Source organism: Bombus pascuorum, chromosome 16 (genome assembly GCF_905332965.1).
Source record: "Bombus pascuorum chromosome 16, iyBomPasc1.1, whole genome shotgun sequence".
Lineage (NCBI taxonomy): Eukaryota > Metazoa > Arthropoda > Insecta > Hymenoptera > Apidae > Bombus > Bombus pascuorum.
Genome location: NC_083503.1, coordinates 1027800 through 1044561, shown reverse-complemented (window position 1 = coordinate 1044561; position 16762 = coordinate 1027800). Strand labels below are relative to the sequence as shown.

The following is a 16762-nucleotide window of genomic DNA, read 5'->3' as shown; positions in this document are numbered from 1 at the left end:
CTCCTTCGTGGCCTGTTCGCGAAATTTACATTCCAATTATTGACTCTATCCTTTTCCCTGTTATCTTTCTCGGGGTATATGTATTTAAGAAACGAGCCGGAAGAGAGTGTTATCGTTTTTAACGCGAACGTGGGCTAAGCAGTTTCTTAACGAATTTTCCTCCACGAGAAATCGGTATAAAATATCTTCGAACGATTCGTAACTTTAGAAACATGGATATCCCGCGAAGCCTTGGAATGCGTTGAAGAAACGAACCAGACGAAAGCTCCGTCATTTTTTATTTCAATTCCAACACGAATAATCTGAAAATAGCTTTTATTTATACGGTTCATATAAATGTATACGTAACTCTCTGTTGGGATGAAAATACCAAATACGAATTTGGGTAAAAATGCGCGATCTTATAACGAAGATCACTTGGTATTTATGGTGCTCTTGGTATTTTGAATCTGTGGAATTTGCTTGTCCAAGTCACCTACGATAAACGATACGTATCTGGTTCCTTCGTTTCGAAACAGATTGAGAATATCCGGTTATCTCGCGAAGAAATAACTCGGACAAAAGCGGTAGCGATTGTCGACGCTTTTCCGCTATCTACGTCGAGATATTCGCCGCTCTTTGTCCGCGGAATAATTCGATATATCGTCGGCTGGGGCTTTTGCCCGTATCACGATTGTCGAGTGTCGTCGCTACTGTCAGTGCCCTTTTTATACGCAACGCGAGAATAATAGGTGGAAATAATACGTCAAGCCAACTGAACGCGACAGCTGAATGTCCCGGGTGTTCACTGTGCTTGTTCATTCTCTCTCCTCTGTGTCCGCGATCTTCGGCGCCGTCAACGATCGTCCCCACAATGATTTTCGTTCGTGAAATGTACATACATTTTGCCACTTTCCACTTCCACTTTCAAAAACGTTTTTCGATTGGCGAATCGCGCGAACCGAAGGGAGAAACGCAAAGACAAAAATAATGAACGAATTTGCGCGTGAGACGAAGATGAATCTACGCGTGTAGCAGAGCAGCAGAATTCGAACGATTATAGTTCTTTCGTGGATTTGGCGATGATAGAAACGACGAATATTAGAAGCATAACAAGATAGATATTCTTAAACTGCATTAAGTTTCACAAAATCTTACACGGAAGAGAGTACGATACAACGATCAACGTGTAATATATAATACGAGTGTCCTCGGTATCTTCGACAAATTATAACAACGAAAAATCATAAATTGTATATCGTTAAATAATTATGCAGGTCTGCGTTGCTTAGGCTGTTTCATATTTTTGATTTCTCATTATTTCAAGTACTTGCCTTTTCCCCCTCTTGGTTTTATTACTTTTGTAGCACGTCGCGAGTAACACGTGCGCCCAATTTCTCGTTTTGTCTCGTGTTTCGCGAAAGGTATTCGGTAACTTCTTGACCACGATTTGTCACGCGCACCGACGAATGCAGGAAACTGGATAGGGAAAAAGGTGTAACGACATAATGTAGATGTAAGTCGAGAAAACAACTTGTTGGCGTTGAAAGTGGTGTCTGGAGGGTGTTGCACTCAACGGAATGAAATTCGACGGAATATGTAACGAAATTCTGACTGTCTGTGAAAGACGACTCGGCAATCTCGTCGTGTGATTGAAAATTTTGTATTATTCACGAGATGAAAGCACTGTGTGGAAATATCGACGGAGAATCTTTTACGAGTCAAATTGGAGGATTTATAAAAGTGCTTTGTATGATTCCTGTGCAGCCTCTCGCATTTTATGCAACGCTTGATTAAACTTTTTGAATCTATCTAGTAAACGTAGTACGATAAATAGAAAATGGAAGCAACACCGAATAAAAGAAGAAACACAGTCGTGTTAATTGTCTAGGATTACAGATTTAAAAAAAAAAAAACAAAAATACAAAGATTTTTTGCACTGTAGTAATACCTTCTTTGCAATGTTTTTTAATGTTTCTCTTTTCATTTAACACGACTTTAAAGCTAAACACGTGTTTCCCCATCTGCTTCAAAAATCCTCCTATTCGATAATTTAACCATAAAGCGATACAAAAATCAGAAACTCAACGAAAACGTACCTATCGTGTTCTACCCCCGCGATCTTCGTATTCCTTTGCTCCCCAAGAAGAAGATGGACACGCTCGTACTATTTCGCGCTCTTGGAAACTCGTGTACACAGAGATAAGTCGTATTTGCTAGCAGCCCTTCGATCGATACAGGATCCATGGCTGTTAAAACTCGTGCTCTACTCTCGAACCATAGAAAACAGTTGGAAATTTTACAAGAGAATTCGAAGCTAAGCCATGTATGATGTCGATGCAGTTTGATGGAAATTGGTCCACGGAGAGCAGATACTGGCGAATTCGAAGGCAGAGTTAATCGATCGGCTTATTAATGCGTCCGGAGGTAACTCTAGAATTCACCGTACCCCAGCAGAGTGTTGCCTCTAAACGAGCGTAACCGAAACCCTTGTTTTGTTAATATCAAATCACATGACTCACTCAGCCGAGTCAATTCGCTAAACGTTGCTCGGAATGGTCCTGACACACGAGCCCTCCTCCTGTCCGATCGGGGCCACGGATAATTGATATTGGCCATTTTCTCGAGGCTTCTTCTAATCCTCGACTCATTACTCGCTCATCAGCGTCGAGTATCCGATTCTGAAACGGCGGATCCTATTAGCGTGACTTCGCAAGACCCGACCACGTAAATTTGCTGCCACAAATTATGAACAAGATATATTAGCCGCCTCCAAACGAGCCACGTGTGATGCATTAGCTTGGAGAGCGAAGGAAGAGGGTAAATTTGTGAACAGCGTGGTTAATAATCGTTGGTAGATTTACGTCGTCCAATGTTTGCCTGTCTATTCCGTTTTCTATTTAGCGGCGAATAGTTGACAATTAATGCAAAGGAAGACGAATGATCGTGTAAAACGTCGTATCAGCGAATGCGAAATGTTTCCCCTTCAAAAGTAAAATTTTAATCGCATCCAGCTTCTTCGGAATTTTATTATTCCAGATTCGTAAGAATATTCAGTTTTAAAAGTCGATAATTGCAATGAAGTTCCTACGGTCTCGTCATTTATTTTTCTTTTTTAGCGTTAAGAAATGCGTTAAAAAATTGTTTATACGAAGCGGAATATTCTTCCAATCTATCCCGAGTATGGTCCAATTTAGGTTTTCGATAGCTAGCGTTTCATCTGGCTAGTCAGTAACATTTTTGCAGCTTGTGATGGAATGCCGTTTGAATTTGGCGCGACCGGCTATTGTATTCCGTGAGCGACGTTAGCGTGATAACGCTACTGCGCTGTGAGTTAGTCGAATGGCGTGCGACGTGATGCAATTGAATGTACAAATGTCCAAGTTCCTTTTTTTTCCCTTTCTTTTTCATGTTTCCCGTTTTGTTTGCTCCTTTTTCTTCTTTCGTGTGTACGTGTGTGCGAGCTTTAATTTCGTTTCTACTTAACGAAGTACGTCAATGCAAAGCTGCTGCTGATCTTCCCTGTGCACGAAGATTTTGCGACGACCGTGGTACAGGTATAAACGCAAACGTCAACTTTATTTTCTTCTATCGAACCATACATCTTTCTAATACATTAATCTTTACGTCTTGGTTCGGTTATCGATCTGTTTCCGTCGGAAGATCATTAGCTTTTAGTAGATGTTTGATCCTTTTTTCGAGAAACCTTTTGCATTGTATGAAAGAGACAAAAGCAGTGCTTCACGTTCTTCCGCCGTGTATATGTATGTATATGTATAATTCTATACAATCGACAAAAATAAACGGCCAGGTAGCGAAAGTAGACATGAATGAAGTTTAATCGAACTAGTAGCAGTAGCATATACTTAACTTTTATATATGGTACGGTACATAGTACATAAATTATGTAGTACATAAACTGCATGGACATCTACTTCCACCACCTGTCCATTTATTTCTGTCCTTGTAGTACATTATCGGTGGTATATTACCTATATCCTTATAGCGCATAGATTATTTAGTAAATAATAAAAGTTAATATTTATACCTTATAAACGAGCCGTATTTAAAAAAAAACTTCATTGATAGGTATTTGCGTTACCTGAGCTCTTCTCTTACTTTGGTCGCTGGCTACATCTACATATACATGCATAGATAATTTGCGTTTCGTTCTGCTGCCCAAAACCCACGTTCGACAAACACCGAAATTTCCAAGCACAACCACGAACCTACTTCTGCTCGGCTCGATCATCGAGCGAATCGTCGTGCTCTAACCTGATTCATCCGCACCATTTTCAGGTACCATCGCGCTATACAGCGCTTTGACGGAAGTTAAGCATCGTGATCGTTGCGAAGAGAGCAAAGGACGAAGGGGAGCATCGAGTGGTTGGCAACGGCAGCAGCGGCTCGTCGAAGAAGGAGTGCAGGCAAGCACGTGACACGAGTGCCGTGACCCGAGACACTTGTTGCACGGCTGCTGTCCCTTAAAGAGTCAGGCTGCACGGCGTGTTCCTTCAACGCGACAGGATTAGTCAACGTCGAAAATAACTAGAAGGAGGGAAAAGGGAAAGAAAGAGAATAAAAGGGAAATAAGAGGGACGTACGTGTCGTGAATTCCGTTGAATATCGCGTTTCTTGCGACGTACTCGTGGCATGTCGGCGGCGTTTCTTTCTAACGTGGTTCGCGAGAAGAGGATCGTCCGTTGACGGGATGAGAAAAGCACGAGCGGGGTAATCGTGTGATGCTGTCGAGGCGATCGTGGATTCGTCGTCGGCCAGCGAGCGCACAGGCGACGCGTCGCTCTGTCTAGGATTAGTGGTATCGGAGTTTCGAGTTTTCGGGCGTAAAGAAGAGGCAAGTGGATACCGGGAAGAACGGAGAACATGAACGTGATCCTGCGTTTAGACCGGTGACACCGGTGGCGGTTGTGTGTGCGTGGCTATCGTCGCTGGTAACACCCAATTAGCAGACTATCACTGAGACGACGGATATCCTCACTCGGTGAGATTACTTTTTAGATTCTTTCGTTTGTTAAGTTGAAACTTTAGATGAAATTTTTGAAATAGGAACGGGGTATATACTGTTATAGCGTAATTTAGGGAACGCGTTTCGATTTAAGAAACAAATCTCGAGCTGTCCAGAAGATTTCGTGGAATCGATAAGTCACACGACTCTCTCAGCTGATTTAATTCGGAGAAATTACATAAGTGATCCCAGATGGTTCTCTTCTCTTGTCTGTTCCATTTCGTAGACTTTACAAAATTCTGTGACGATAACGTTCCTATTTATCGAAAGTAATACAGCGTCGAGAAAAACGAGGTTGCAAAACGAAGAAAGACACGATAGAAGAATATTTTATGATGTTAACAAGATTTATTATTTTTTATATTAATAGAACATACTTTACATACACACACACACACACACATTGTTTATCTATTTAAAATATAATACGTACAGAGAAAACTCAATTTTCGTTAACTCGATAAGTATGCTTAATTGATTTAACATGTAAATACAATATAAATTAATTTAAGCACAGATTAACGTAAAATATAATCGAAAATGTGGCTCGTAGAACACGAATTATGTACTAACTAACAATAAGTTGGTTAAACTTGCAATATCGAAATATAAATTATAGCGATTAGTATCTCGGAAATTAATTTCCATATTAAAATATTCAATTTTGATATTCCGGATTATGGAATGCATCATGAAATTATCAACGATTGAAGGAATTTAGTAATAGTCACACGTTCATAACGTACACACGATGTACATAGAAAATACGATAATTTCATTGCAAATACATACGTATTACGTATAATAATAAAAAGATCGTAATAAAATCTTTGCCAGTAAATTATTCGAATAAATATCAATTATATTATAAAAATTATACTATTCGAATCTAAGTAACCAATTAAATTAATTTACTTTGTCAAATTCAAATTTACAAGAATCAATAATTCATCCATTAGTTATTTTCATATCAATTCTAGTTATTGGCGTGATTTCTGAACAAATAAATACTGATTATCTACTCTAAAATTACTAAAATTAGGTTACTTCCAGGACATAGAGTTGATCAGCTTGGTTTTCGGATCGCGTGTATAGCGAATAATTTTTAATCAATGATTCAGGAACATATGCATACGTTATCAAGTATACTGTTGTACGTGCAATATGACGTACAGGATGTGCCACAGTTATTGTACCTAATGCTGCTAGTATGTTTTGTACGAAAAAAAGGATAAAAATATTATATAAACATAGGAACGTAATTGGTTTGTTAAAAAGTTATAACAAAAATACGAAATAACAAGAGATTGGTTTTTCGTCTGTACGATTTTTTAATGAAATCTGAAACCAGACTTTCTACCTGTATTGTTATTTACGAGTGCAGAAACAGTGTGATTCCTAGCAAGCGTGATTCAATTACTAGGCGTATAAATTGATCGTTTTATCAAAGCAAATTAACTGCTCAAAACCGTTGTAAATATCTACCACGAATCAATTATTCTATTTGTTGTACCTTTTTGTACCTTTATTCCATTTCGTTCATTAACGCGAATACACCAATTTATATCTCCAAACGAACAGTATTTTCGAAATTGTGCTAATTAGAAATCTGCTAACAATTATGTTAATAACGAAATGTGCGAAAATGGAAAGGATATTGCTCTGTGGTGTAATCTTTATCATAAAAATACTGCAACGAACGTATAGTACTTACATAGTAATTATCTTTATTACAAAAATGTCGTACGAGTACTGTGAATTGATATTTCATTTTTAATAGGTGAAAATTTCCTGAAAATTAATTTCTACGCACGAGGACAGGCGAAAGATCATTTTGAAAATTCCGTGACGACAATTCTTGACGAAACTCCGAAATACTGAGATTTTAAGAGGCGTAGGCAAGTTAGTTTTTAAATGGAAAGCGATTATAGAAAACGAGGCAACATTAACGATCGAGTTCATAATACTTTCCAATATTTTCGCGTTAAATTTTTAATAAGAAAAACGTCAGGACTTGTGAAACGACTTAGTAGAAACAATGCAGATTTAAATTACTTTCAAAGAAACAGCCGCGAATACAGGGAAAATGCAACGAAACATTTCATAAACCAGTAACTCTACTCTGATGATCACCACCACGATATAATACCGAACAAATTAAATTCCACCTGCCTTCTCATCTTAGCCTAACCAAATACTTGACTCGTTTCTCCTCTTCGATCAGAATACGCCAGACACAAAGATAGAGCACACGAGTCGTATGTTACCAACGTGTAAATGACTGCTGTCACATGCGAGTAGAGAGAAAACGCTGCGTAGAGGTCCCTTGTGTCCTTATTTAATCAGGACACAAGGCACACCGACGCTGCTCGTCGACTGCGGATTTTTATGCAAATGCGTATTTTCGAGAATATAATTAAAAATGGTGCAGACGCAATAGAGAAATTGCTTTACCTACCAAGTACGTAGTGTCATGGATACGTGAAAATGCGCAATCTACTAGTTATCAGACAAGAAGACGACAAAGAGAGACCTCCGTGTCCTTCCTATCCCTCTGTCGCTTTTTCATCTCGCTGGCGCGCATTCTATCTGGATATCTCTACGGAATATACACTGTTGTTTCGCGCAAATAGAAGGAGCGCCGTCTGTAATCTAAAATCTAAGGCGTGTAATTTAAAATGCGTAGGTGGATATCGTCGGGCTTGTAGACGGGGCGGGTTCGGCGAAGACAGGAAGAAAAAAAGACCGGAAGGCTGGATCACCTCCGTGGAATGTCTTCAGGCGCCAAGCGGCTGGTGCAGTCGCTTCGCGGCCGCAGCGGGGGTGGCAGAGGCAGCGGCGGTGGCCGCGGGGATGGCGGCGGAGGGGAAGGCAGCGGCGGCGGTGGCGGCGGAGCGAGCACCAGCGCGACCAGATTGTGCCATTACGATAGCGGTCACGAGCTGGACGAGATCTCGGTGGTTGGTGCCGCCATCAGGGGCAGCGAGGGCCTTCCCACCCCCACGACCCCCTGTCATTGCGGCGGCCTCAAGTATGGCAGCGGGCAAACGCTTTACAGCATCGCCGGCCTGGTGCCCCCTGCGCCCGCTGCACCTGCGCATGGAGCCCAGTCAGGTAAGTAGTATCGCTAGTATCCTGTTGTTGTCGTGGCTCGTACAGACACGTTCGGTAATTTAGTAAATTGTCCTGTATGAACGTTAACGTTTAATCGAGTGGTTCAGTAAAATGTTCGGTAATTTAGTCGAGTAGTGAGCGATTTAGTAATCCACTAATCGCATCTGTAACTCGACTGTACTAATTCCTCACACTTTCTACGTAGATACTAAACCATCTTACGTATAAGTGATATACTGGTGGTTACTCGACTAAATTATCGCACGTGTCTGTACTTCCGCGAGTCTTTATTTGGTTGTTTCAGCGTATTACAATTAGTTAGTTTACGATTTGAACGGAGAATTGGCCATTGTCTTGGAAATAATATTTATTTTGTTTGTTCGTAGCTCGCCCATATTTTGACGCGTCGTGCCGTCCATCCATCTTAGCTGAAGTTTATCTGTTTGGTTTTATTAAACTTTTATATCATGCTATGCAGTCGATGTTACAGAAACGGCAGGTTTAGATAAAAGCTGCACTAGAAAAAAAAATACTCGTCCGATACTTATCCCACGTAACACATGTACAAATGTCAGGTGTATTTTACTATTTTACTATTCCCAAGCTTTATTCCTACGTGGATACGTCGAATAATTTGAATTTTCTTTCAAAATGGTAATAAATGCACGTTAGCTGCTTTTTCCAGCTTTTAAAATAAAAGAGACTGTGCAAAGAGCGGACAGACGGTCCTTTCCCATTTTTATCCAGACTGGGATTTCCATAAACAAGTGGATCGTATCGTATCAAATTCTTTTGACAATGTTGTACCTCACAAGGAACGGAACACACGCGTTACAGGATGTTTTAAATCGCTTTTCGTGTTCTGTAGGATATAATCGTACTTTCGCATATAAAATTTGTCCGATGGTCCTCGAAATATTCTCAAGCCGACTCTCTCGCAGTTGTATATAATTTACGATCGATGACAAGCTATTATATATCGTTGATGATATATCGAATTAGTTGCTTCTTATACAACTCCTTCGTTCGTGCAGCAGTCGTTTTCGTGAAACGCATACAAAGTTGCATATTTCCTACGTCACGTGTTTTGTGCGACCAGTTCCCACGTTAATGTTTCATCGAGTAAACACCATTCCTAAGTATTTCGTTCGCGTTTCTGAATCGACTGGGAGAAAAATTGGAGATTGTGTCAGTAGCTCCGATAACGTAAAATTTTTCTCCAACAAATATTTGTTCTCGTGTTACTTAATTTTTAATCGAACGCACATTTGTAATTTTAAAACACAAAGTGTCTCGATAGCGTATTTAAATTTCTCTCGGCGGCAATTAGCTTCTCAATTACCTGTTCAAATTTCACCGACTCGTGATACAGTTTTAAATCTGGAATTTCTCTGCGGAACTGTATTTTATTTCGTTATAGTTTTTCCTTTGGTATTTCCGAGTACCAATGTTTGATAGACTTGTTCGTAGAACGACCAATGTATCGATTAATCGTAATTACTCGTTAATATCTATAACGTTTGTGTACATCCTCACTTTTCATTTTCTCCGAGACTTGGGTAAATAGTATTGGATTTTATAAGATAAATACGACGAACGTGAATGAAAGGCGCAAAATATGCAAATATGTAAAATAAATATTATAGTATTTGCCGGGCTAAAGTAGTTTATAAATAAAATCAATCTTCCTTAAAAATATGCATTTGCGTAAATATCTTGGCCGTTTATGAGCAAACCCTTAAATCGCAAACTTACAAATTTCTCCTTAATCTCCATAAATTTGTTTCACTCGCAACTGTATTAATAAACTTGCCGTTAATGTGGTTTGTGATAATATCGTATCAGTCAGTGTAAACAAAATTTGATAATTCTCAGTGTAATTTCCGCTGGAATATCTGATTTTATCGTACATGTCAGCCATTTCACCTATGGCAATAATATCGATGTATACGAACGTATAGAATAACAGAAGGGTCCATCGCTGTTAATAAATGGTGCATTAACGTTGTAAAAAGACATTTTGATATCGTAGCATTGTATTTAACTTTAATTAACTATTTAATCGGTCGAAAGTTTGATTAACTGCTTTAACGGTACCTGATTATCTGCGCTTTCGTACTCTTTAACTTCACTCTTAACTCACACTCTTAAACTATCGGGGAAAAAAAATGAAGTTACGGTAAAGTTGAAAGCACCTGGGAACTTTGGTCGAACGAGACTCGGATAACCAAGACTCTCCGTTATACAAGGGGAAAAGCTAAACGATAACGAGGAAACGTAGAATATTTGCATTTCTGAAACGGTTGTCACTCCTCTGTAACAAACAGTATTGTAAAATCATGCAGCTATAGTTACGAGAAAGAACGAATTTGCTCCATTGCTCGCTAACAGTTAAATTTTCAAATACCTGGTCCCTTTGAACGCATATCCAAGCTTGTGAAATAGGTATATCTATCCGCTTCTCGCTAAAAGGCAGTTCACGATTCGCAGATTACCGGTCCGTAAGTTTCCAGAAATTTTTCTGCCTCTGCGTTTCCATAGAGAAACTTTCTTGTTGAACAATTCCCGTGAAAAAAGGTATGCGCCATCGTACGGTTGCACGTGCATGTCGCACATGCTCCCGACTTTCTCTGTACCGCGTTACGCGTAACGGTATAAAAGGTAGGGGTTTATTTCGATTCCCTGTCGCGTAGATTTCCACTTTTTCAGACGAATAATTCATGGAGCAGAGCCATCCTTGCCAACGATACTGAGTTCTTTTAATCCCCGACGAGTGCTTTGTTGCGATCTTCGTTGGCATTCTTTTCTTTATTTTTTTTTTTTTTTTATCTACAATGGCTACGAATAGTATTTTTTAATTTTATTATTATTGTTCATCGCTGTACGTTACTTCAATCGTTTAGTCATTTCTTTTATGATACACGTGCTCGTTAATTAGTTATATTAAGTATATTAGTTTCATATCATTCGGTAATACTAGTGTCGTGCATAGTGCAGGAATAATTTGCGGGATAATTATTTAATTTAAGTAATCAACTGAACATACGGTGTGTATTATTTCTTTACGTTAGGACATCCTGTACAGAAAATATTGGATCAAAATTTTATTTGTTCGTAGCAATAAGCCATAGTACCAGTAACTAATTCGTTCAAAAAATTCATTCAAAAGACCGAGGTAAAAGTTGATGATACCTGGAAATGTATACCCGTTTCTTCGGTGAAACGAAATGTTTCTTAAGGATTATATTCGAAGGGGTAAATATGGTGAAATTCTCATTTAGAAAGGTTCACGACCGAAATTGGAAACTTTTGAAGCGCCTCTTTTGGGCGGATCTCGGCCACTTCTATTACATCTCCGTTACAAAGGATGACTAAAGTATGCAAGTGGGAAGTAGATGTGTTCAGTTAGGACGTGTCCGTCGGTCGAAGAATCTCGAGGAACGTGGCGATAACACTTCCGCAGAGTTCGCTGCCGTACTTGCGAGACTTTTAAAGGCTGACACTTTGAAGAGTGAGCAAGAAAGTTCGTACAGGTACCTAAGTGTTCTGTCGGAAGACACTCTGTACGAAGACATCGTCGGTGCAATGGATGTGCATGTTGGAGAGAGAAACTCGATTTCCGAACAGATAGCTTCATTTAAGATATAAGTACCTTATCTAAGTTTTCGAGAAACCTATTTTTATCCGCACGTAACGACAGTCTTCTGTTTAATAAGATTAAGATCGTGTACCAATTCGATGAAACTGTACGTTATGTATTATATTTTACGTCCGTCGCATAATTCATTCGTACGTTCCAACGCACGCTCCAACGCACGTCAAGAGCATAAATATCCGCGTTTTACGTAAAAGGTTTCGGTAATTTTTGACGCCGCTGCGTTTCATTTTCCCTTGCAAACGCTTCACTCGTCGAAACGTTTAGCCGTGACGCTTAGTTCCTAATAAGCTTAAAACAGGACACGCAAGAAGAGTCAGCATTTTGGCGAGGAAGTTTGAGCTAACGGCACCTAGCGTCCTACGAGCACACAGAAGTCCTGACTTTGCCAAGTATCCTGGATCCCTGTACGCCTGGACACACTTAGGCAAAAGCTGCCTTGGCTTGGCTAAAACGTTTTCGTGCACGAGCCTGGAAGAACTCCGACCAAGTTTTCGGATTAAGCTTAGAAAGCACAAGGAAAACTCGGCGCATTGTGCCACTAAAAGCGAATCTCCGTTACGTAGTCAGATAACCATAGTGTCTATTCTTACCAAAAGTGGTATTTCCTTCTTTTCCATCTCCTCCATCCACTGATTTAGTATCTTCAGTTGAGATTTTAGCTGTAGGATCGCTTCGAACGTCGCGGAGACGACACTTTGCGTGTGCCTTTTTACAAATATATATATATTTGTCATTTATTAATTCTAGCCTCAAAACTAAGAACCGAGTTTGGCTTGCAATTCCTTGGAGTCAACTCGTATACCGATGGTTCCATTCTCCATCTTTCCCTGCCAATCGACCACTTTCTCCTCATTGCTTCCACGCAATACCCCATCCGTAGTACAATTTCCATTTTCTACCGTTATTTCTCGTTAACTTTTTCCTCGTAACGGTTCTCTAACTTGTGTTTTAACGTACGCCTGCCACTGTTACATAACGCTCACCTGCGCTCACAATCCTCCGACCAATACCTGTTAAGACTCACTAAATTGCCACATCTTGTTCTAGCAATTAACTTGTCACTTTTCTCTCCCTTGCTTGCTTCGAGCCTCGTATTCCACCAAACTGCTGCCCTCGCCTTTGGCTCTCATAGCCTCTTCTTTCCAGTGTAATATCGAAGAGATGTAATTCCTTCTACCAATGTCCTGCTATATCCATTCCTTTCCATAAACTCGGATCTATCTTCGCGGATACTCCATTTTTCCTCCTTTATCGCGCCTTATTATTCCTCTTCTTTGTATCTTAATATTAAAAAGAAGAAAAATGTCGAACGTGTAGCTGGCAAAGATCTCTATAGGAGATTTAATTTTTACGGCAGCGGTGTCTGCTTATGTCCAGGCATTTAGCACGAGACCAGTGCATTCATGAGCAGCTATCAGCGAAGGAAGCTGCAGTTTGCGTTGCTGAGTGTGCACGTATACATAATAAAAGCGCGGTAATGCCTCTGGCGAGGGTCTCGCTAACACGTACGATAAGAGTACGGCACTTTTCTCCGCAATTCGCCGCTAGATGCTATCCGCCAATTATTCGACTTGATTCGTCCCCTATTGCGATATTCTCGGCCAACGGTTCCACGCTGAACGCGTACATCACCAGGCACTGTAGCCGCGGGTACACAAGGAGTTTTCGGCTCGTCGAAGGCTATCTTGTTTGTTCGGTTGTACGCCAGCGGAATAGGTATTTCTCCCGCCGTCGTTTAGTTTTTACGGACACACCGGAGCATTTTTGCTGCCGCGTACGAACGTAGCGGCCGGAATTTTTTTGTACACAGAAGATTGCGAAGGTTGGTAATAACCATCATCATCGTTAGAGAACGGTAACGACCGGGAAGTACCGAATGTACTTTTAACGAATACGAAACGTACACCTTATTGTGCAGGAGTAAAAAGTGGAACTGACACGTTTGTCATTTTTAATAAAATTATTCGGCAACAGTTCGTTATAACGTTCGATCGATCGAAGCATTAAAATGCTTTAACTCGCAAGATTCTCTCACCTTTTTTAACCCTCTGACAATTTACACAAACGTTAGGTGAATTTTTTTAACGAGTTGACACCAATATAACGACATCCCATTGGATCGTATTTGAATTCAGGCAAGCTAATCTGTTTTCAAGATGTTAAATCGCTAGCGTGCGTGTTGCGCAACTTGCTCGAGACACTTGTTCTAAACAGGCATACGGTACATAGCTCGTACGCGTAATTAATAATTTGCACGTTTGGTTTCTTGGAGTAAATTCAAACACTGATCGTCGAACGCATTACGTACTTCCTAAACGGCGAAACTCGTTTGGCAGATGTCCTATATCGAATAAATTAATTAGGACACAAGAATAAAGCTATCGCGTAACCTGAAATATTCAGGTTTCACAATTCACGTTCTTAACGGCTTACCCGCTGAATTATAAAGCGTATTTGTCTTATTATTTATGGAACGGATCACGTATATAGCTTGAGCAGAGGTCGACGTTGACGTAATTGATAAATCATCGATGAATCCACTCCCGGACGTTGCTCGGCAATGCGCAAGTATCCTGTCCATCTTAATAGCCTACGAGACTGCCAGGATGGTAATTAGGCCGCTAGGGAATTAGGTCTAAGAACCAGCAGACATTGCGTCCCTTGATTGCGCATCGCATCGGGAATTCATTAGATACGTGTCAATTGTTATTAACATTTTAACACACTGTTACCGCTACTGTCGTGGAAATCGTAATCCGCTGAAATCGAATTTATTTCAGCCTGACGGCTTAGGAGGAAATTGCACTTGCGTCCAAGACTGCGCGTGGCGGTCAAAAATGTATAAAAAGTTCAAAGCAGACAGCGAATCGTAATATTTGGTCTGAGAAGGCGATTTCTATCCATTTTACGTCTTTCTAAATAATTACTTTCACAAAAATATGGATTCGTACGAGCATTCACGGTCCATGGATATTTTTACGGCCCTACGATACTCGCATACAATAATTTTCATATAAATTAAACGTGCATTTGTTTTTCGCCCCGTTTTTAACCACTCTGTCCCTCACACCGGCAGAATTTTGAAGAATTTGGAAATTGGTCGCTCGAGGGGTTGCAAGGGAACTTGGCAGAGCCAGGCGTCATTGTTTCTTAATTACCAACAACAAGTCGAATAAGTTCGTTGTGTAAACGCGGTTGAATGGAAGCGTGACGTTTGGCTGTGCTGGCAAAACCCGGACGTGAAATTTTAAGGGAGTAATTAAACGAAGGTACGCTTGCAGGCATTGCTGCAAAGTTGCCAAATAATTTGCAAATTCGCGCGTTAGCACTCTCGCCGGCGGCCAAAATGGAAAACCGTGGCAAACTTGCCGCCATTTCTCTTCCACCGACTATGCTCACCGGTGTCCGTGTTCTATTCCTCTTACTGTCGTTACTCGAAACGAATGACGTATTTTTCTTCAGCTTCGATATCTTTCAATCTCGCCAAGTCTGCCACACGAAATCAACTGGCTATCGATCGACATTTCTCGAAAAATGTTTGAGATAGAATTTCTCGTATTCGACCGGTCTGATCATGTTTTTATATTAACCTATTTATACCGAAAAACCATTAGTTTAGCAGATGTTTTAACTCTTATCCGTGGAATTTGTCCTCGTCTAACGTTTGAACTGAAGGCTGTCGAAGAAAAATGCCGTTCCTTCATCAGAGGAGAACGAGAGTTAATAACGAATCTTCGATTCTTAATAAATTTTGAATTCACACGGAGTTGGTTAGAAGAGTGTTAAAGAGCCGCGAAATATCGTGGCAACCGCACGTCTATTATCCTCTCATAACACTAAATACGCAAGATTAATTTGGCTCGCAGTAGCGTAGATTAACGTAATCTATTCAGCAAGTTTATACGTGCAATTTACATACTGATAGAACCGATTCTGCAAGTGAGTAATTAGATAGATTGCTTACGATGTTTATGCACCGCAAAAGTAATTTACATGTAATATAATTACGAAGATAACAGCGGGTAACGTTGTTAACAATTTGCTACGAGCTGCGCAGTTGTAGCGGCACCATACGTAATTGGTGGCAGTGGTTAATGAGACGCGTAATCGCAAGAATTATCAAATTTTCTTTCTTAATTCGTCTCAAAGCACCGTTATAATTTTACTCTGTCGGACAGACATCCTGCAAGTTATCGATATGTCGCGAATATTTATGAAAAAGTTCCTATTTTTACGAATATAATTCAAGAAGGATTTAAAATAGCACGAAGAACCGCATGGAATGTGTCTCTCTTGTATACTTTGACAAGTCTCTAAAGGCTAGGGTTTAGAGCGTAGTCGATATTTGACAAACATTTTCGATGCTTTGACTCGGACGATATCATTGACATAAAATATTAGAGAAGATCTATGAAGTTGAAGATATCAGAAATGCATTTACCCGAATGACTTTCAGGATTTACAAAGCTTGCAAGACTCGCAAGACTCGCAGGATCTACAAGACTCTTTTCAAGACTTTCAGAAATTTTAGTGTATCGAGTCTTGCAAGACTTTCAAAAGTTTCAGGCTATCGAGTCTTACAAAAGACTTTCAGGAGTTTTGGGAAACATTGGAGACTTTCAGTGTAAGGTGCCAAGTCTTGCGAGACTTTCCACACTTCCAAATCCTTCAGGTGTTTCAGGTGTTTCGTGTTCAAAGTGATCCGAATTCCGACAATTTCGAGAAGCGTGGAATCGTTTCGAAACTGAGAATCGAACGGCCAACACTGTTCGTAGTTTTCAAATGGCTCGTCTTTTCCAACATTTACGCGTGCAACAAGGAGATACGGCGCAAAATGTGCAGGCAAACGATACGAGTTAGCCAGCGTGTAATGGAAGCTCAGACTGCTAATGATGTTGTCACCGAATCATCCAGGCCCCCGTTGCTATTAACACACGATACACGAAGAGATGAGAAATCGTGGACGTTAATGCGATTTCGCGACA

The 16762-nt window shown here is 40.2% G+C and overlaps 1 protein-coding gene across 12 annotated transcripts in view; it reads left to right on the top strand.

Moving 5' to 3' along the window:
- The window catches only part of LOC132915036 (cyclic nucleotide-gated cation channel alpha-3-like), a 219775-nt gene that overhangs the window by 39086 nt on the left and 163927 nt on the right, over nt 1–16762 (top strand). For 11 of the 12 annotated variants that reach the window (XM_060974654.1, XM_060974645.1, XM_060974643.1 and 8 more), the window contains exons 2-3: nt 4279–4981; nt 7692–8119. In XM_060974654.1, coding sequence (XP_060830637.1) covers nt 7777–8119 — 343 coding nt within the window. In that variant the 5' untranslated portion in view covers nt 4279–4981; nt 7692–7776. The remainder of the gene's footprint in view (nt 1–4278; nt 4982–7691; nt 8120–16762) is intronic. The other variant, XM_060974644.1, reaches the window with a different exon arrangement.